This window comes from Borostomias antarcticus, assembly GCF_949987555.1.
Source record: "Borostomias antarcticus genome assembly, chromosome: 23".
Classification (NCBI taxonomy): Eukaryota; Metazoa; Chordata; class Actinopteri; order Stomiiformes; family Stomiidae; genus Borostomias; species Borostomias antarcticus.
In genome coordinates this window covers 2099058-2120164 of record NC_140256.1, presented here as the reverse complement: position 1 = coordinate 2120164, position 21107 = coordinate 2099058, and the positions used below count along the sequence as shown (strand labels likewise).

Here is a 21107-nt window from a genome sequence, read left to right as displayed (position 1 = left end):
TTTCATTAGTCTCCTGCTGTACGCGTGTGTGTGTTTCTGTGTGTGTGTGTGTTAATGTCTGCATTTGTATGCATGTGCGTGTGCGTGCATGGCGCACGCGCGTGCGTATTTGTGAAAAGGTGTAAGATCTTGTAACCTTCCTTACTGACAGCCGCTAAAAATAGTCTTCCACCCCCTCCCCCCCCCTCTACACCGTTTCCCCTCCATCTCATCCAATATGTATATCCTCTGTCTTCTGCCCCACACTTCCATCGGTGGGAATCCACAGAGCATATCATATCGTTTAAAGTGAGCTGCCAGGGGACATTGCTTATGTATGAGCGCGCTGAGCAGATCACTAGAGAAGGTGAGTCCTTGATTGCTGTGGTTCAACTGTGGAGACTTCTCATTCTCACAAGCTCTATTTCTAGCTATTCATTGAGATGTGTTGGATATTTTTTGCAAACAGTGCATCCCCCCCCCCCCCCCCCCACACACACACACACACACAAGCTGCTCACATCCTCCCTATACATGTGTGTGGCAAAACACAGATTTGTGGATCTTTAAAGCAATTTCACTCACTTCACTGGATAAAAGGCAGTAATAGCAGTGAACTGGACTTAAGGCTGTCTGTCATGTATCGCTTGGTGTTTCTGCGCGTATCAATCGGTTTCTCTAGAAAATATGAACGCACAGTGTGAGAAACTTCTTTATCTACCTGAGAGTAATTGGAATACCTTCAACTGTCTATTATGTTTTGTCAATAAGGGGCACGAATGATGTTCAGTTCCCCTCTACAGGAATTTGATAGTTGTGTGTTTTTGTATCCAAATCTAATCACATCCCCAATTGTGGTAGATAGAGAGTCTCTTACCTGAGATGCTGTTGGAGACGTGGTGATGCGTTAAACCCCGTGGCTCTTCTGAACCTGCGAACCTGCTCTGATCTTACATCTCTAACTTAAGTCTCTTGATGTCTACTTGATTTTCTGTTGATCTCCGTTTTATTTTCATAGTTTACAGGGAAGGGACAACACAATAGACTCCCCAAAAATGACATAATTCACTGTTCATGAATCCTATCTGGAAGAAATCATAAAGTAGCCTATTGATTTAGTCTTCTCTCTCCCCCCCCATCCTCTATGCCTGCATGGTTGTCCAGGCGACAGAGTCAGCTCTTCCACTTCCCCAGCAGCTCTCCGGCTTTGTTCAGCGTCCTCTTCTGACTGGATCACCACAAGCACAGCGGAGGGGAGGGCGGCTCACTCCCACCGGCACACCGACTCCCAACGGACGGGACGGAGTCCTCTCACCGCCGTGAAGACGAGACGGACAGAAGACTGACCCCGCTCCGTCTGTTTAACGACACACAGGTGATAAACATGGGACGGTTGTTATTAGCGAGGCCCTAGAGTCCCCCCGCCGGATTCCAGAGGGGTAGGATGGTACGGTCCAGTCGGGGGCTTTGTGAGGAGAGGGGGGGGGGCTGTTACAGGGTGATCAGAGTAACTGGATACAATGGGAGACGAGGCGCAGGCCATATCAATCAAACCCGAGTGCGAGTCTACATACATATCTTTATCTTCCTTTTCCACAACCACTTCCTTCCTTATTTGCAACAGTTAAAGCGCATGGTCATTCAATCTGACACACTCCCTGAATTAAGAAGGAACAGCTGTATTATATATTATATTTGTTCATAAAAGAAATTAGATTGAATAGATTGATCAATCCTTATGTAGTTATGTATCAGTGCATGGAATAGACTCAGTCATTGGGGAACAGTATGAGGACATTCTCACCACAAGTTCTCACAGGTGTAGCTGCTTCCTGGACTACTGGATTCAGTACTGTACAATGAATGAATGAATGGATGAATGGATGAATGAATGGATGGATGAATGAATGCATTTTTATTTTTCCTTAATGCAACTAGTGTGGCACATCCCAAATGGGATTATATGACAGATCAATAATTAATGTACATTAAAGGTACACATACCATTACCCTGATGCATTACACTAGTTTATTCAGTTCCGATGTGTGATTTTATAATTTTAGTGGTGATACGACGATAGCTTCTAACCACCCCAGTACACATCCACTTCCCAAATAAATGTTTTAGACTTTCAGCATACCCACACACAGACGCCAGGCCATCGATTGTGTTCCTAAAATGGCAGCATTTCAGACAAGTCTGGCATTAAGATTCTCTCCAGCCTCCTCGATTACCAGGGGAGTTCCACCCAGCGAGGGAACCAGATGGGGCCAAGGGGGTTACAGAAACACAAAACCGGTCTCAGGAACACAACACCCTCTTCACATTCCCCCTGGTGAGACTGCTAGACTGAACCACAAACACCTCCTCAGTGCCACGTCACTCTTAAAGCATCATGGGAAATGTATGAATGCTATGAATAGAATTTGAGTTGAACACGACTGTTGTGAATCTCATTCAGTTTACTGACTAGGCCTGTATGGAAACTTCTGGAAGACTACAGTATAAACCGTCTGGAAGAATCCACACCTCACGTATCGTGTTTGTACAACTGTCGGTGATTCCTAACAAACTCATCCGATTGAGACACAAGACAATGTTCTTTATTGATTCCCTCATATCTCATTTAATCAATATGTATAACAAATATTGACAGGCAAGCACTTACAGTCAGTTGGCAATGATATAACATAACACATTTAAATTATATTAAAAAGAAAACACAAATCACTTTCATTCAGAAAAAAACAGGCACACGCACACAGGCAGGCACAGGCACACACACACACACACACACACAGGCAGGCACAGGCAGGCACACACACACACACACACACACACACACACACACACACACATACACACACCCTACTCTCCGAAAGATATACAATAATATACACTGTGCTCTCCCTGGTCACATACTGTAGAAGTCAGTGTTGGATGGTTTTTGTCCTTTAACACACGTCTTCCTGAGCATCATCATCATCATCATCATCATCATCATCATCATCATCATCATCATCATCATCATCACGACATTTGGCTTAGAGAACAAATCTAGTTTTTTTGTCCTTTAACACACGTCTTCCTGAGCATCATCATCATCATCATCATCACCATCATCATCATCATCATCATCATCATGACATTTGGCTTAGAGAACAAATCTACAGTTAAAATAGATATTGTGGTCCAGGTAATAAGGGTTCAAATCATTCCCAGTCATTCACAGGAAGGAAGAGAGTACTGACAACACATCCACTAATATCAAGCAACGCTGTGGGTAACGGATCATAACATGCTATACAAGATGAGCCTGTACCACAATAAGGGATGGACCTTCAGAAGACATCCCAGCATGCACGGAGTTCAGACAGAGACCGTGTTGGTCTCTCTGTCCTGCAGCGTCCCTGCCATGTGGTTGGACTGACATGTGGACAAGGACGACTCGGTGGCAGTGGTGGAGAACCTCCCGTGTCTGCCTCCGGAACCTCAGCAGAACCCAAGGGTTCCAGAGAATCTGTACCTAGTTAGAGTTAGGGTTCTGGTTCATAAATGGGTCCTACGCTTCTTCTCTATACCTGGCTTAATGTTGGACCCCCCCCCCCGCCCCCCCCCGCGCAAATACCTCCAGTACTACTCCTGACAAGCTGGCTGAACTATGGTAAATGGTAAATGGACTGCACTTATAAAGCGTTTTACAATGGAGGCCTCTCATTCACCCATTCACACACACATTCCCACACCAATGGCGGCAGCTGCCATGCAAGGTAGCTGCTCATTGGGAGCAATCTGGGGTTCAGTGTCTTGCCCAAGGACACTTCGACAGGTAGTCAGGAGGAGCCGGGATTCGAACCGCCGACCCCGCGATCATAGGCTCTTTGCACAAGCTCCACTACTTCCTAAAATTCTACCGGCATCCTTATTTCCTGTCCTGTCCTATTGGATGGAAGTGATTTATCAGGTGTGCGGCATACCTGATCACACCTGATTAATCACTTCCATCCAATGGTATAGGACAGGAAATAAATATGCCTGTAGAGTTTCAGGAAGTAGTGGAGCTTGTGCAAAGAGCCTATTGGACGAGCCGCTCTACCTCCTGAGCCACAGACGCCCACTGCGCTATCCTTGTTTGTACCAAGGTTATTATAGTTAACGAAAACTAACAAAAAAACGGAAACTAGGTGTGAAAAAACATTTTAGTTAACTGAAATAAAAATAAAAACTACGCTTTACAAAAAAACGATACAAAAAAAAAATAAAAAATAAATAAATAACTAAAACTGTATTGTGTGTTTAAAAAAACTAACTCAAATAAACTAAAATTATAGAGAAAATGTCCTTAGTTTTAGTCTTTTTCACTTCATACGTAAGCCTAGTCTTTTGGGTGGTTATGAAATCCATCTTTTTTAGCTGTGCCCCTGCGCAGAAGTAACCTGACATGCGCCAGATGGTTTGTTTCACACAGAGTGAAACAACATGAGCTCACGAGATCAGGATGGTCTCACCAGGCTAGCGCAGAAGAAAAAAAAACGAAAACTAATACTGAAACTAATAAAAACGAAACTAAAACTAAGCATTTTCAAAAAATAAAAACTAAACTAAACTAGCAAACCTGCTTTTAAACTAATCAAAACTAAACTGAAATTGAAAACAAAAAGTTAAAACGATATAAAAATAAAAACTAATGAAAAAAGCTTAACTATTATAACCTTGGTTTGTACCACATGTGAACTAGTTTACCCACTACAGACGTAGGGAAGAATTCTTGCCAGTTGCCATCGTTACCTTGTATAAGGATTGACACTATAGTTTACAGTATAAACACAGTGCAACCGTACAGACGGAAAGATATGTAAACCTGACACTCGTCAAAACATAAAACTGATTTAGTACAGGCTTCAACTGATTACCATAACATTTTTCCCAACGTTATATTGTAGTAAATATCCACTGTTCTGGGTTGGGTTTTCACCTCTGTGGTTCTCCAGAAGATGAGATCGGGATGCGAGTAGAACCAGACCAACTGATGACTGATTTACATACAAATGCTTTTGGACATTGATATACAGACAGAGAGGGATGATATTTGTAATCACTCTTCTGTAAATAGACACCATATCAACTGAAACAAATGCATCTGTACACAAACAAAACGTGCTATCATACAGAAATCTCAAAACATAATAAAAAACACATCAACAACCACAAACTATTGACCCAAACCGATACGTAACAAACAATGGTGGGGGTCCAAGTCCCCTAGAGGACGGACAGACAGAGAGACACTAGGCTGGTCCAAGTCCCCCAGAGGACAGACAGACAGAGAGACACTAGGCTGGTCCAAGTCCCCCAGAGGACAGACGGACAGACAGAGAGACACTAGGCTGGTCCAAGTCCCCCAGAGGACGGACAGACAGACAGAGAGGACGGCTTGATGTGTTCTGGTCGTATGGCAGTGAGAGATCAGTGGTATTTCCATACACACATCCTAAAGTAAACCGTCACACACTCTCAAAACACACACGCTCAGCAGGGGTTGATCAGTAGGGATTGAGCAGTAGGGATTGATCAGTAGGGATTGAGTAGTAGGGATTGATCAATGGGGATTGAGCAGTAGGGATTGATCAGTAGGGATTGATCAGTAGGTATTGATCAGTAGGTATTGATCAGTAGGGATTGATCAGTAAGGATTGATCAGTGATCTGCTACCACAGATGAGTCTCCCGGATCTCACAGATGATGTTGCTGGCTTTCTGGAGCGCCTGAGGACGAAGGAGAGAAGGGAGGGAAGGAAGGAAGGAAGGAAGGAAGGAAGAAAGAAAGAAAGAAAGAAAGAAAGAAAGAAAGAAAGAAAGAAAGAAAGAAAGAAAGAAAGAAAGAAAGAAAGAAAGAAAGAAGGGTGAGTACTGGCATTGAAAGAAGAGACTGAAGACAGGATACTGGGTGTTGAGTGAGTGAGGATGGTGGGGGTGTTGAGTGAGTGAGGATGGTGGGGGTGTTGAGTGAGTGAGGATGATGGGGGTGTTGAGTGAGTGAGGATGGTGGGGGTGTTGAGTGAGTGAGTATGTTGGGGGTGTTGAGTGAGTGAGGATGGTGGGGGTGTTGAGTGAGTGAGGATGATGGGGGTGTTGAGTGAGTGAGGATGGTGGGGTGTTGAGTGAGTGAGGATGATGGGGGTGTTGAGTGAGTGAGGATGGTGGGGGTGTTGAGTGAGTGAGGATGGTGGGGGTGTTGAGTGAGGGAGGATGGTGGAGGTGTTGAGTGAGTGAGGATGGTGGGGGTGTTGAGTGAGTGAGGATGTTGGGGGTGTTGAGTGAGTGAGGATGGTGGGGATGTTGAGTGAGTGAGGATGGTGGGGGTGTTGAGTGAGTGAGGATGGTGGGGGTGTTGAGTGAGTGAGGATGTTGGGGGTGTTGAGTGAGTGAGGATGGTGGGGGTGTTGAGTGAGTGAGGATGGTGGGGGTGTTGAGTGAGTGAGGATGGTGGGGGTGTTGAGTGAGTGAGGATGGTGGGGGTGTTGAGTGAGGATGGTGGGGTGTTGAGTGAGTGAGGATGGTGGGGGTGTTGAGTGAGTGAGGATGGTGGGGGTGTTGAGTGAGGATGGTGGGGGTGTTGAGTGAGTGAGGATGGTGGGGGTGTTGAGTGAGTGAGGATGGTGGGGGTGTTGAGTGAGTGAGGATGGTGGGGGTGTTGAGTGAGTGAGGATGATGGGGGTGTTGAGTGAGTGAGGATGGTGGGGGTGTTGAGTGAGTGAGGATGGTGGGGGTGTTGAGTGAGGGAGGATGGTGGAGGTGTTGAGTGAGTGAGGATGGTGGGGGTGTTGAGTGAGTGAGGATGTTGGGGGTGTTGAGTGAGTGAGGATGGTGGGGATGTTGAGTGAGTGAGGATGGTGGGGGTGTTGAGTGAGTGAGGATGGTGGGGGTGTTGAGTGAGTGAGGATGTTGGGGGTGTTGAGTGAGTGAGGATGGTGGGGGTGTTGAGTGAGTGAGGATGGTGGGGGTGTTGAGTGAGTGAGGATGGTGGGGGTGTTGAGTGAGTGAGGATGGTGGGGGTGTTGAGTGAGGATGGTGGGGTGTTGAGTGAGTGAGGATGGTGGGGGTGTTGAGTGAGTGAGGATGGTGGGGGTGTTGAGTGAGGATGGTGGGGGTGTTGAGTGAGTGAGGATGGTGGGGGTGTTGAGTGAGTGAGGATGGTGGGGGTGTTGAGTGAGTGAGGATGGTGGGGGTGTTGAGTGAGTGAGGATGATGGGGGTGTTGAGTGAGTGAGGATGGTGGGGGTGTTGAGTGAGGATGTTGGGGGTGTTGAGTGAGTGAGGATGGTGGGGGTGTTGAGTGAGTGAGGATGATGGGGGTGTTGAGTGAGTGAGGATGTTGGGGGTGTTGAGTGAGGATGGTGGGGGTGTTGAGTGAGTGAGGATGGTGGGGTGTTGAGTGAGTGAGGATGTTGGGGGTGTTGAGTGAGGATGGTGGGGGTGTTGAGTGAGTGAGGATGGTGGGGGTGTTGAGTGAGGATGGTGGGGTGTTGAGTGAGTGAGGATGGTGGGGGTGTTGAGTGAGTGAGGATGGTGGGGGTGTTGAGTGAGGATGGTGGGGTGTTGAGTGAGTGAGGATGTTGGGGGTAATTCCCAGAGAGAGGGAACATGTGTAACTAAGGTTGCAAAGGGGTGGAAAATGTCCAGAAACTTTTTTTAAAATTTGTATTAGAAATGTTTCCCTGCATGTCTGCTTATGACAAAGCAAATGTTTATATTTACAGTATGTCTGTTTATGACAAAGTAAATAAAATTGCTATAAATAACCCCAACATTCCCGATTAATTCCCGTTATTTCCCATAAATCCCAGTTAATTCCCATGGAAAGTTTCCAACCTATTCCCGGAACGTTGCAACCCCGTGTGTAACGTACCTCCAGCATCTGGGCCATCTCCGTCCTCTGCTGGGCCGTGTCCTGGGACTCGATCAGCAGCTCCTGGAGCAGCGGCAGCTTGTACAGCTGACCCACCAGCTCGCTCTGCAGGCGCTCCTTCACAAAGTTCACCAGGAAGTGCATCACCGTCTTGGGCACGCTGCGGATGACCACACCCACATAGGTCAGATAGGGGGCGGTCCCTGTCCTCCAGACCAGCATAACAAGAACTGAGCACTACAGGAACTCTACCATCCCCTATCTGACCAGACTGCTTCAGGAAAATGTATAACTTAATACCCCTCCTTTTAAATTAGGTTTAGCTTAATTGTTGATTACTGTACTGTATTTTCTACTGTTTATTTGTGTTGTATTTTAAAATTGTAATAGGACATATAATTCATCCTGTGTGAACATGATGCAAGTTGTCGTAATAAAACTCAAACTCAAAACTCAAAACCCACATACTCAAAGCTGGTAAGCACACTAAAAGCTGGTAAGCACACTAAAAGCTGGTAAGCACACTAAAAGCTGGTAAGCACACTAAAAGCAGATAAGCACACTAAAAGCTGGCTTTTCAGCTTATTTTCCTTCTTTTTTTAATTTAGCTTCATTTTGTTTTAAATGTTCTGAAAAGTACAAGATGTGTTGCACTTTGTCTTGATGCTTTTAATGGCTCATCACTTTGAATTGCCTTGTTGCTGAAATGTGCTGAACTAATAAACCTGCCTTGCCTTCAGCTGAGCTCACCACTAACAGCAGTGTGCGAACAGGAAGACTCCATGGGAGTGTGACTTCTGACCTCACCTGTCCTGGATGCTCTTACGGACAATCAGGAAGTAGGATTTGATGAGGCGCTGGATGACCTCGCAGTCTCTCTGCTCCCTAGCGCTCAGCTTGCGAGACACGGGCACCGCCTGGCCAATGAGGAAGAGGTCAGAGGTCAGAGGTTACAGACAGCCTCGGTTCCACAGGGGCAACGGAGTCTGTTGAACCGCTGCTTACGGTGTCCAGCAGGTTAATGGCCTGGCCTTTACTGGGGCTGCTGAGCCCTGGCGTCCTCTCCTCCGCCATCTTGTCATTCCTCCAGCGCTTCCCTCCGTCCAGACCGTCCACCTGCAGGGCGGCGAGGGAGAGGAGGACAGGTCAGTAGGATCTAGTATCACACTCCTGTTAAACTACAACACTGTGGAAAAGACGGTATGATTGAAACGGCGTTAGACTGCGGATCCCTTTGGTCACCAGGTCTATAGTAGCCTTCTCACTCTCAAGACTGCCGTGCTCTTATGTTTGTTTTCACTATTGTTGTTGTTGTTGTGGTGGTTACTAAGACTGTTATTGTTTTCTTTTTGGTGTCACTGCTCACCGGTCTTGAGACGATCTAGCACAAAACAAAATATGTGTATATGATGTATGTTACGGTCCGATGTAGGCATTAGGAATCTCTATTTGTATTTGTGTGCTGTGTTTTGCAACGTGTCTGAGCTGAGCTGTCTGTGTTTGTTTTGTCTTTGTCATAAAATGTAAAAATCAATAAAAAGAAAAAGGAAAAAAGGAAAAAAATAATGAGCTTGATGAGCCCTGAGTCTCTAGCCTGGTCCAGACGTGCGAATCCACACACTCGAAGTTTCTGATTCTTGAAGTTCTCAACGGCGTGGTACGAGTTGACAATTCCGTCTGATATCAGGCTACTGAGTCTCCTCAGATTGAGGGCCCATTCATACTCTACGCTAGCGCGAGCTACGCATGGCTACGCTAGGTGACTTTGACACGTCCTTGCGTAGAAACGTGTGTCATGACAAAAATTGTAACTTAACGTGAGCGCAAATGCTACTTCACGTGAACCGATACGGGCACCGGCGCAAGCAAGCAACCTCGCGCGCTCAGACTGAACCAAAATACCAGCGTAGCGCTCGCCCTCACAGCTGCGTCAGCGTAGCTTGTGTAGAGTATGAATCAGGCTTTAGGGAAGGTTTTTAGTTATTTAGTGGACCACCTGCTGTAGAATGAACTCCAAAGATCTTTGAAGTTGGAACAAATAGTCACCTTTGGTCACTGTAAGTCCTTCATTAATGAAACTATCTTAGAAGAGTGCACTCTTTTGTAGTCGATCTGAACCATTGTATATGATCATAAGTAACCTTAAAACAGGGCTAAACATGCATTTTCCCTTTACTACTCCTTTAAGCTGTGATTTAAACATGCCTAGGGTCTGGGCAGACCGATTTTGTAGCATTGGGAGACTGTTCCACAGCTTCGGGGCAGCCACTGCAAAAGCTTGTGGCCTGTAGTCCTTAGCCTAGACCTTGGGACATCCAATTTAAGCTCATTTGATGTCCTCAGTGAGTACATTTTGCTTTGCACAAAACTATGCTTGGTGTCTCAGTAAAAGTTCCGTCTTCTTCCAGTATTCTACTCAGGAAGCCGTCTACCTGCGCAAACCACCGAGAACAGAGCCTTGAGGTGTTTAGTAGCTCGTTTCTAAATTCACATTGCAGATGGATGGTCAGGCACTGCCAGTTGGCTGGGTTTGTTTGGCCACTGGATGGAGACATTGGACAATCTCCTGTTGTGTTCTACATGCTGTGAAACTCAACTCAGCCTGTATAAGAACTTATCTTAGCTCCGACTGTCCACATGTCGAAGTGTCCTTGAGCAAGACACCTAACCCCAAATTGCTCCCAATGAGCAGGTTAGCACCTTGCATGGCAGCTACCGCCATTGGTGTGTGAATGTGTGTGTGAATGGGTGAATAATAGGCCATTGTAAAGCGCTTTGAGTGCCGCTAAGGTGGAAAAGCGCTATATAAGTGCAGTCTGTTTACCATTCACCATTTATCTTTCAGTATTCTGAGCTCCGGGCTTATATTTTCCCTCAAATGGATATCTGGACCAGAGAGAGAGAGTATAATAAGCAATGATGACAGTCTCCATTAGTGTTGTATAGCTTGTGTTTACAGACATAGGAGCATACAGTAGGGAGCCCTTGGCGGTGGTAATCTGACCCGCTGACGCGTTCTCAACTAACGACTGCGTCATTCAGCAGTACCGCTCGCATGCCTCTAGAGGGAGTAGTTTTACTACTCATTGACCCATTGCTGTAGCCTAGCCAGTAAAGAGCGTATTGCAGGTTGTTTTTAAATATACACTACAGTGACATCTGGAGTTATTTTTGTCTAAAATCTAAGAAATCGCCAAACCGGAAGTGACGTAGAGTGGAGGGAGTAAACAACAACAAAACAGTGGCTTGTTTTGCGCTATCTAGCGATATGCTGTGTTCACATTAGAACAATCAAACGGGTGATTTGCTAGTTTGAGCTATACCAATCAAGGGTATCTTTGTGGATACGACAGTTAATATTAATTTGAAAATAAGAATAACAGGAGTCACGCAAAACAGAGCCAAGCGGATAACGTTAAACTAGGATGAACCTGAACTGTATTGTGTTTACAGGTTCCCAAACAAAACCACTTAAAATCATAAACCAAACAAGAGAAGACAGTTAAAGTAAACATATTATCTATTCAACAATGAAAGTCAGCTCAAATGTTACATTATATAATCCTGTCAGTTCATTTAAATCCTTCATAATTGTTTGTTTGTGGTTGCCATCCGACCCTGTGGGCCCATGTGTGACCAGGATTTGTTTTATGAGCTCGTGAGCAGAAAGAGACGCAGAGCCCTCCGTCAGAGCACGAAGCTGTTGACGTTGCGTGATGAGAAAGATAAACACACACTCTCTACTCTCGAAGGAAGTCGCGCATCGGAGGATAATGGAAATTGGGATTTATCGCCATCTCCCCTACGTTGATGTAAGTAGCTTATAAGCATATAGCTAGAAGCACTTGTGCGTTTGCCATTTTTGATTTATGAACACATTTAGCTTTTTCTCCTGTGTTCTATACTGTTGATCACTGTTGCTACTGTGCAGGCTAAATCTGTCCCTCTCAAGCAGGGTGTTAATAACTGGAGCGTATCTATTTTTGTGCCATATGCCAAACTAACTGATGAAGACATGGCCTTACATTTCGCATTATTTATTATTGTTTTTAATGTTCCTGAAGGCAAGTTCAGATGGTTTTTATGTACCTGTATGAGGTAGGCCTATTTCTCATAATTCTGAGAATGCCTAGGCCAACACTGCTTTACGCACGGAAACGCAGCCCAAAAGAGACGTTTTGTGTATCGAGATATTGTTCGATTTGGCTGAGCTTGAACTGTTATGCTGTTTTGACCTTTGAACTCAAATAAACTCATAGAGGCCATAAGACCAGCTGTAGACTTATTTTATGCTAGACGTTGAGAATAAGAGTGCTTGGTGTTGAGAATAAGCGTGCTTGGTGTTGAGAATAAGCGTGCTTGATGTTGAGAATAAGCGTGCTAGATGTTGAGAATAAGAGTGCTTGGTGTTGAGAATAAGCGTGCTTGGTGTTGAGAATAAGCGTGCTTGGTGTTGAGAATAAGCGTGCTTGATGTTGAGAATAAGAGTGCTTGGTGTTGAGAATAAGCGTGCTTGGTGTGAACGCTGATTGCTGCGCCATTCTAGCCTTGCGAGACCATCCTGATCTCGTGAGCTCACAATCTGTTTCTCTCGCAAATCCGTATGGATACTCTCCATAGAGATCCGTTTGTGCTAGGTCAGAAAACGACGTCACCAATCAGCATTCTGAGGCAATACAAACAGCTACGCTGGGCGGGTTGAACTGTGACGACAGCAAGGAGCGGTTGAACTCAGCAAGTGATAGACGGTGATAGACAGATGCTTCATCCAATCACCATCAAGTATTTTTGAAAGTGTCTACCCTTTTCCAAACAGTTTCCAACCGAGAGTTCCCAGAGTTATGTGAAGCAAACCATCTGGCGCATCAGGTTATTGTCATTCCTCAGCGACAAACAACGAACCCTATAGCAAAAAACTAACCCCAGATCAGATGAAATGAACGTAATTGTTGTGAGCGGTGGTGGACGTACCTGTTGACTGTTAACAGACGCTGACACCTGTGCCGCGTCAGAGAAGTCCGGGTGCTTGGTGTTGATGTACGCCAGCTCAATGGCCACCAAGTTATGGACCTATGAGAGACGAGTTTACCACACGTAAGCCTCAGCATACAGATACGCACTATAAGTTCTCAACACAAATGGATCCACTCTTCAAAATCAATCAATTAATCAATCAATCAATCAATCAATCAATCAATCAATCAATCAATCAATCAATCAATCAATCAATCAAAGCTTTATTTGTATAGCGCATTTCATACCCAGAGGCAACACAATGCGCTTTACAGAGAACAAGGGAGGTGAGCATAGGTCCCACCCCTACATATTCAAGTCACTTGGCTGTTTCAGTGCGAGGTAGTCGTTTATAATCCTGGGGTGTTGTTGTTGTTGTTGTTGTTGGGGTAGGAGGTGGACTCACCATTTCATTAGTAATGGGCAGGCGTTTTCTCAGCAGGCTGGTCACCACCTCCACGATGGAGTCATGCAGCTTGGGAAAGCGCAGCAGCTCCTGATTCACACAGAGACAACAGCGTGTGTCTCACTAAAGGACTTCTAATTAGAACATTCACATTCTCTGGGAGTATCAGAGCTGTTCTGTGTTGTCGACCTGTGTGTGTGTGTGTGTTGTCGACCTGTGTGTGTGTGTGTGTGGTTCTGCTACCTGAGGAGCAGAGCTGTTGTGTGTGTTGTCGGCCTGTGTGTGTGTGTGTGTGTGTCTGCTACCTGAATGCTGTAGGAGTATCAGAGCTGTTGTGTGTTGTCGGCCTGTGTGTGTGTGTGTGCGTGTGCGTGCGTGTGTGTGTGTGTGTGGGGGGGGTCCGGGAGTGTGTGTGTGTGTACCTGCGTGCTGTAGTTGGAGCAGTGCTGTTGTGTGTGTGTGTGTGTGTGTGTGTACCTGCGTGCTGTAGTTGGAGCAGTGCTGTTGTGTGTGTGTGTGTGTGTGTGTGTGTACCTGCGTGCTGTAGTTGGAGCAGTGCTGTTGTGTGTGTGTGTGTGTGTGTGTGTGTGTGTGTGTGTGTGTGCGTGTCTGCGTGTGTTTGTACCTGGGTGCTGTAGTTGGAGCAGTGCTGTTGTGTGTGTGTGTCTGTGTGTGTGTGCGTGTGTGTGTGTGTGCGTGCGTGTGTGTGTGTGCGTGTGTGTGTGAGTACCTGCGTGCTGTGGTTGGAGCAGTGCTGGATGATCCTCTGCAGCTCCTCGTGGACGAGCTCAACGCAGCGCAGGCTGGGCTCCTCCAGACGCTTGATCTGACGCTTCACCAGCAGCTCGAACGACACCTCCGGCACGAAGAGGGCTGGACGAGGACCCTGCACCACACACACACACACACGCACACACACACACACGCACGTCCGCACACACACACACACACACACACACATGCACGCACGCACACACGCACGCACGCACGCACGCACGCACGCACACAAGCACAAACACACACATGCACACAAACCCTCGCAGCTGTTCACCTGTTTACAACGACACAATCCTCTACTCTACTCTAGCACACACAGCTGCTCCTCCTCCTCCTCCTCCTCCTCGCCATCTCAAACGGCGAGCGGACACACAAACAGAGAGGCCGTGCCCTGGTGAGAGAGCGGGATGGTTACCGTGGCGTTGCGGATGGCGGTGAGCACGTCCATCTCCGTCAGCCCCCCCAGGGGGTCGATGGACTGCAGCGTGCGCCCGAACGTCTCGTGGAAGATGTAGCAGATCCGAGCCCCCCCACAGCTGAGGACACAGGAAGCTGGGTCACTCTAATAACCGGTAGACAAACAAACTCCAGGAGCTTGATCGCCTTGTTGAGAGGGGTCAGGGAAGAATTTTTACAGCTCACTTATCTGGCCCCTGGGTGATTACTGTTTTTTAGCTTCCCTCTGGAATATGTAGGGGTGGGATGTCTGCCCACCTCCCTTGTTCTCTGTAAAGCGTATTGTGTTGCCTCTGGGTATGAAATGCGCTATACAAATAAAGTTTGATTTGATTTGAATGTGCCAATTCAATACCGTCAGAGGGACAGGGTAAATATCTGCATGTAGCCGTCTTAAGCGAATGGTGGTTATGGAAATTGTTTGACCAAATGGTACAGGAGGAAGGTACCAGAATACCATCAGCTAATAATAATAATAATAATAATAATAATAATAATAGCAGCAATAATAATATAATAATAATAATAATAATAATAATAATATAATAGTAGAAAAAACAATAATATAACAACAATAATATATTCATAATAATAATGATGATAACAATATAATGATAATAATAATAATAATAATAATATAGTAGAAAAACAATAACATAACAACAATAATATATTATTAATAATAATAATAATAATGATAACAATATAATAATAATAATATTAATAATAATAATAATAATAATAATAGTAATAATAATAATAACTGTGTGACTGATCCGTCTCCCTGTGACTCACAGCTCTGAGGTCTGGATGTGTCTGGCCGTGCCCTCGATGGTGTTGCAGTAGTCGCTGGCGAACTTGGTGACGATCTGCAGCAAGGTGGCGCTGTGGTCCTCCACGGGCTGACCGTAGCCGCTGAGCCGGGTCTGGTACTGGGCGCTCAGCACCGTCACGCGGGTCTTCAGCTCGGGGAGGCAGTCCCGGATGTGGTGCATGAGCAGGCGGCTGAGGGTGCGGGCCAGGTGGCGCGAGCCGCAGCGCGAGGCCAGCGAGGGGTAGTGGCGCTGGAGGAAGAGCTGCTCGTCCCGGGCGCAGTCCTCCAGGCTCTTCTGGGTGTTGATGTCATGCTGGCTCCTGGCCGAGAGCAGAGAAGAAGAGATGCACTTACCGTTACGCAAGACTTCACAGTGCCTACTGCGAACTACACGAGATGATTACCCACCATGCAAACCCAGGGTTCTTACACCTTCTCCTCAGCGAAATACAAGCACTTATCAAGCAGTTGACAGTTTTTCCAGCACCTAACGCTGCTGTGGTAAATTCAATATTTACTCAAAATGATCATTTCACTTCATCACATTAAATCTGAGGCTATTGTGCTCTCAACAAAAGACTTGGCATCCTGTATAACCTGGCTGATCCAATCTAAAGCAATCACTCCAAACAGCCACCAGACAAAACGTCCATTTCAATTTCACTTTACTGAAAATGTGCCAAATAAGAGAACTGTAGTCTTTGAGGTAGGCAGTCAATGAGCTCATTGTATACATATTATATAATATAATTATTTAATGTATATTAAAATGTATACAAAATCAAGCACTTTGTATTGTTCAGTTGCATATTCCATAAATTAACATGCCATAATCGACATACAATACTAGTACTAATGCATCACCTCCCTCCCGAAAATCGACTATCACTAGCCTGTGAATTCGCCAGGTTTGACGTTATGTGGTGATGCATAGCCTAGCCTAGCATTGCCTAGTCATCCATTCCTTTCCATGCATTTCAAAACACTAAAACTACGACAGTGACTAAGACAGCTCGTATTTGTCTTCATCAAGCCGGCGGTCATTAAAACAGTCTCCTGACAGGTTGTAGGCCTTGTCTGTCTGTCTGTCTGTCTCTCTGCCTTATTTTATCTCTAAAACACAAATTCGGTCAGATAGTGATTTATTATGAAAGTAGCCTAGTTATTACAGTTTCAAGGAGTTTTCAGTACTTTATACAAATTTCAAGTACTTTTCAAACCTTGAAAACGGCACATTGAAATTCAAGCATTTCAAGGATTTCCATCACCCGTAGGCACCCTGAAACCTACATACATTCATTAACTAATGCAGATGGCTTTCCAATTTCCTAACATCTAAGAGTTAGATTCAGTTACCATTTGGACAGACCTGTTTACTACTCCCACAATGCCGAGCCTGACAGGGATGACCCGACCCAGTAGAACCTCCAGGGCGTCCGTCCCAGCGTCCATCAGGTCCAGCTTACTGACCACCAGCAGCGTCCGGCGACCTGGAGACCAGCACGACACAGACAGGCTAGTGAGACCAGCTCAACACAGACAGGCTAGTGAGACCAGCACAACACAGACAGGCTAGTGAGACCAGCACAACACAGACAGGCTAGTGAGACCAGCACAACACAGACAGGCTAGTGAGACCAGCACAACACAGACAGGCTAGTGAGACCAGCACAACACAGACAGGATAGTGAGACCAGCTCAACACAGACAGGCTAGTGAGACCAGCACAACACAGACAGGCTAGTGAGACCAGCACAACACAGACAGGCTAGTGAGACCAGCACAACGCAAGACAGGCTAGTGAGACCAGCACAACACAGACAGGCTAGTGAGACCAGCACGACACAGACAGGCTAGTGAGACCAGCACAACACAGACAGGCTAGTGAGACCAGCACAACACAGACAGGCTAGTGAGACCAGCACAACACAGACAGGCTAGTGAGACCAGCACAACACAGACAGGCTAGTGAGACCAGCACAACACAGACAGGCTAGTGAGACCAGCACAACACAGACAGGCTAGTGAGACCAGCACCACACAGACAGGCTAGTGAGACCAGAACCACACAGACAGGCTAGTGAGACCAGCACAACACAGACAGGCTAGTGAGACCAGCACCACACAGACAGGCTAGTGAGACCAGCACAACACAGACAGGCTAGTGAGACCAGCACAACACAGACAGGCTAGTGAGACCAGCACAACACAGACAGGATAGTGAGACCAGCTCAACACAGACAGGCTAGTGAGACCAGCTCAACACAGACAGGCTAGTGAGACCAGCACAACACAGACAGGCTAGTGAGACCAGCTCAACACAGACAGGCTAGTGAGACCAGCACGACACAGACAGGCTAGTGAGACCAGCACCACACAGACATGCTAGTGAAACCAGCACAACACAGACAGGCTAGTGAGACCAGCTCAACACAGACATGCTAGTGAGACCAGCACAACACAGACAGGCTAGTGAGACCAGCACCACACAGACAGGCTAGTGAGACCAGCACAACACAGACAGGCTAGTGAGACCAGCACAACACAGACAGGCTAGTGAGACCAGCACCACACAGACAGGCTAGTGAGACCAGCACAACACAGACAGGCTAGTGAGACCAGCACCACACAGACAGGCTAGTGATACCAGCACCACACAGACAGGCTAGTGAGACCAGCACAACACAGACAGGCTAGTGAGACCAGCACAACACAGACAGGCTAGTGAGACCAGCACCACACAGACAGGCTAGTGAGACCAGCACAACACAGACAGGTTAGTGAGACCAGCACAACACAGACAGGCTAGTGATACCAGCACCACACAGACAGGCTAGTGAGACCAGCTCAACACAGACAGGATAGTGAGACCAGCACAACACAGACAGGCTAGTGAGACCAGCACAACACAGACAGGCTAGTGAGACCAGCACAACACAGACAGGCTAGTGAGACCAGCTCAACACAGACAGGCTAGTGAGACCAGCACCACAGACAGGCTAGTGAGACCAGCACAACACAGACAGGCTAGTGAGACCAGCACAACACAGACAGGCTAGTGAGACCAGCACAACACAGACAGGCTAGTGAGACCAGCACAACACAGACAGGCTAGTGAGACCAGCACCACACAGACAGGCTAGTGAGACCAGCACAACACAGACAGGCTAGTGAGACCAGCACAACACAGACATGCTAGTGAGACCAGCACCACACAGACAGGCTAGTGAGACCAGCACAACACAGACAGGCTAGTGAGACCAGCACCCCACAGACAGGCTAGTGAGACCAGCACAACACAGAGAGAGACCAGCCAGCTTCTTCTCTAAAGGTACAGTATGTATAATATAACAACACCTGATAGAGAAGCATTTTATAATCTTAACAGTTTACAGACTGTAGCAGTCATTAGATTTTAGTTGTTGTTGTCATTTTGCAGTGATACGTTAGCGCTACACAACACAAGTACAATGATAATTAGTGACAGACGGAACAGAAAAAGTCATACAGTGAAAAAAGCATCGGGCTAAAGAATCAGTCTGACCATCTGGGTCGACCTCGCGAGCCAGTTTGAGGGCGTCAGACGTGGCCAGGTCAGAGTTGGCAGGAGAGACCGACAGAATGAGGGAGTTAGGATTGGAGATGAAGGACAGTATCATCTCTTGTACTTGGGCCTCAATGTCCTCTGGTTGGTCTCCTACTGGAACCTGGTACAACACACACACACACACACACACACACACACACACACACACACACCATCAACAACACACACAAACAACATCAAAATCAGTGACTCTCCAGTGAATAGCACACCTATTAATGTGCAGTCAGGGATAACTGTGAAGTACGTCTGTTTACCTTGGTAATTCCTGGTAAATCAACCAGTGTGAGATTAAGGACTTTAGGAGAGAAAATCTTCAAGTAGATCGGCTCAGGACTGATTCCCTAGGCGATAGGAGAGACAGGTGTTGGATGAAGAGAAACTCATTAGTATGTAGCATTAGAAACTTCTTTATTCATAACAAATATGAGATAAATAACTTCTATATTAAATCAACGGCTCTAAAGTACCTTGTTGTCACCTGAGCTGCGCTCAGTTTCTTCTTCAATCTCCTTGCGAATTTCCCGAAAATCTGAGAAAATCTATCATGCAGGCAGTTATGAGACAGAAACAAATTGCAAGGACATCCCAGAAGACACCGGGAGGAATATTATAAGTGCCTCAAAAGTACAGTTGTTCAACCATACATACAAATATAAAAAAAATTGAAACATCAATAGTGTAGAACAAGACCTCAGAACCGTTTTGAACATACCTGGTTCTTGAGGTGAAGGAACGTTCCCCATTCCTCAGCCTTGATCCCTGAACAAACAGAAAAGGTGTAAAAAACTGAAAAAGTGTAAAACAACTCACACAAAAGAGCCATGACCTGTTTTACAGACACGACAAAACTAAACAAAAAAAGAAATGTGTAATATTAAGAAAAGACACGCAAAGCACAGTGGAGTAGTGGATTTGGATGGGAACTTGACAGAGAAGAAGACATTACATTACAAGACTATGAAATATTACAAAAAGACAATATGATGAGCATGACAGAGAAGACGCATACCGTAGAACTAATAAGACAGAGACTAAATTAGTTTACAGTCAACAGTTTACCTGTTACTAATTCAATGACTTAATTAGTAACAGGTACTAAATGAGGTGAGGCAGAATTCGGTTCCATGCAGATAAAACTATGGAGACAGAAACCTGGGTAGCTGTTTTGGGCGTTTTGTTTTACACCATTTCCTGAGGAAAGTAACGAAGAAAAGAGTGGATGACAGTTTAGAAAAGAGAGATAAACGCTCTGAAAGACGGTCTTGTTAAGGCAGTGAATGACTAAAGACTAAGTTAAGGCAGTAAAGACAACATGCGATTAAAGATCCTATCCTGGGTCCAGGATTCAGAATAGAAGATGCATATTGAGTAAGCCAGGCGTAAATGTGGACAAGTCTTTTTTGTCCCCGTGTCCGGTCTGCCTCTGTGAGCCACGGTACCGTTCTCTAGCGGTTTCCTCTCCTCCAGCGGAGGGACGTAGACCAGCTGCAGCACCAGGGGGCGTCGTGTGACGATCCCCTGTCCCCGAGGAAGGAAGTCACGTCCCACAAGGCTCTCCAGCACCGAACTCTTCCCACTGCTCTATCGTCGGAGGAGAAAAGGTTCAGACATGGATCTGCTACATCTTCCATCGACAATGAAATGTCTGCTCCCTCCTTCCCAAAGGACTGACTGATACAAGTCTATTTAATTTGTGCTCCCTCCTCCCAAAAGGACTGATTGATACGTTATCTGCTTCAGACTGACCTGTGATCCGACCACCACTATCTGTGGGAGCTGTATGACCTCTGCTCCCACAGTGAGGAAAACCTCTTGCAGACGATTGATGACAGGAATTAGAGTCTCCATCTCACAGGCCTGGACACTGCAGGGGCAAGAGACAAGATAAGGAGACAAGTAGAGAGGGTTGAGAGCAGTTTTATGCATTTGGTGATGTTTTATAGAAGGGAGGAGCTCACACATGTGGTAAAGAGAGGAAATATGATTGTACATCATGGAAAAGTCTCAATCCCACTGCCAAAATGAAAAGCATGCAAAAAGACCCCTACTTAGTAACATAGCTGTGACACCAGATAACTACAATATAACACACCAGACTGTATATAAAGGCAAGCTACCACTAGCTGATTGCAGTTGTAATTTCGTCA

The 21107-nt window shown here is 46.1% G+C and overlaps 1 protein-coding gene across 1 annotated transcript; it reads right to left on the bottom strand.

The window, feature by feature from the left end:
* Nucleotides 1–5688: 5688 nt before the first annotated feature.
* LOC311324465 (dynamin-1-like protein) lies at nucleotides 5689–20808 on the bottom strand (the record flags this gene model as incomplete). Its single annotated transcript, XM_084456926.1, has 16 exons — nucleotides 5689–5745; nucleotides 7888–8047; nucleotides 8695–8804; nucleotides 8893–9003; nucleotides 12859–12957; nucleotides 13307–13396; nucleotides 14037–14192; nucleotides 14499–14619; nucleotides 15335–15673; nucleotides 16723–16843; nucleotides 18898–19060; nucleotides 19215–19301; nucleotides 19428–19499; nucleotides 19673–19719; nucleotides 20400–20541; nucleotides 20707–20808. The coding sequence occupies 16 exons, from the start codon at nucleotides 20806–20808 to the stop codon at nucleotides 5689–5691; spliced, it is 1977 nt and encodes a 658-aa protein (XP_084313052.1).
* Nucleotides 20809–21107: the final 299 nt, after the last annotated feature.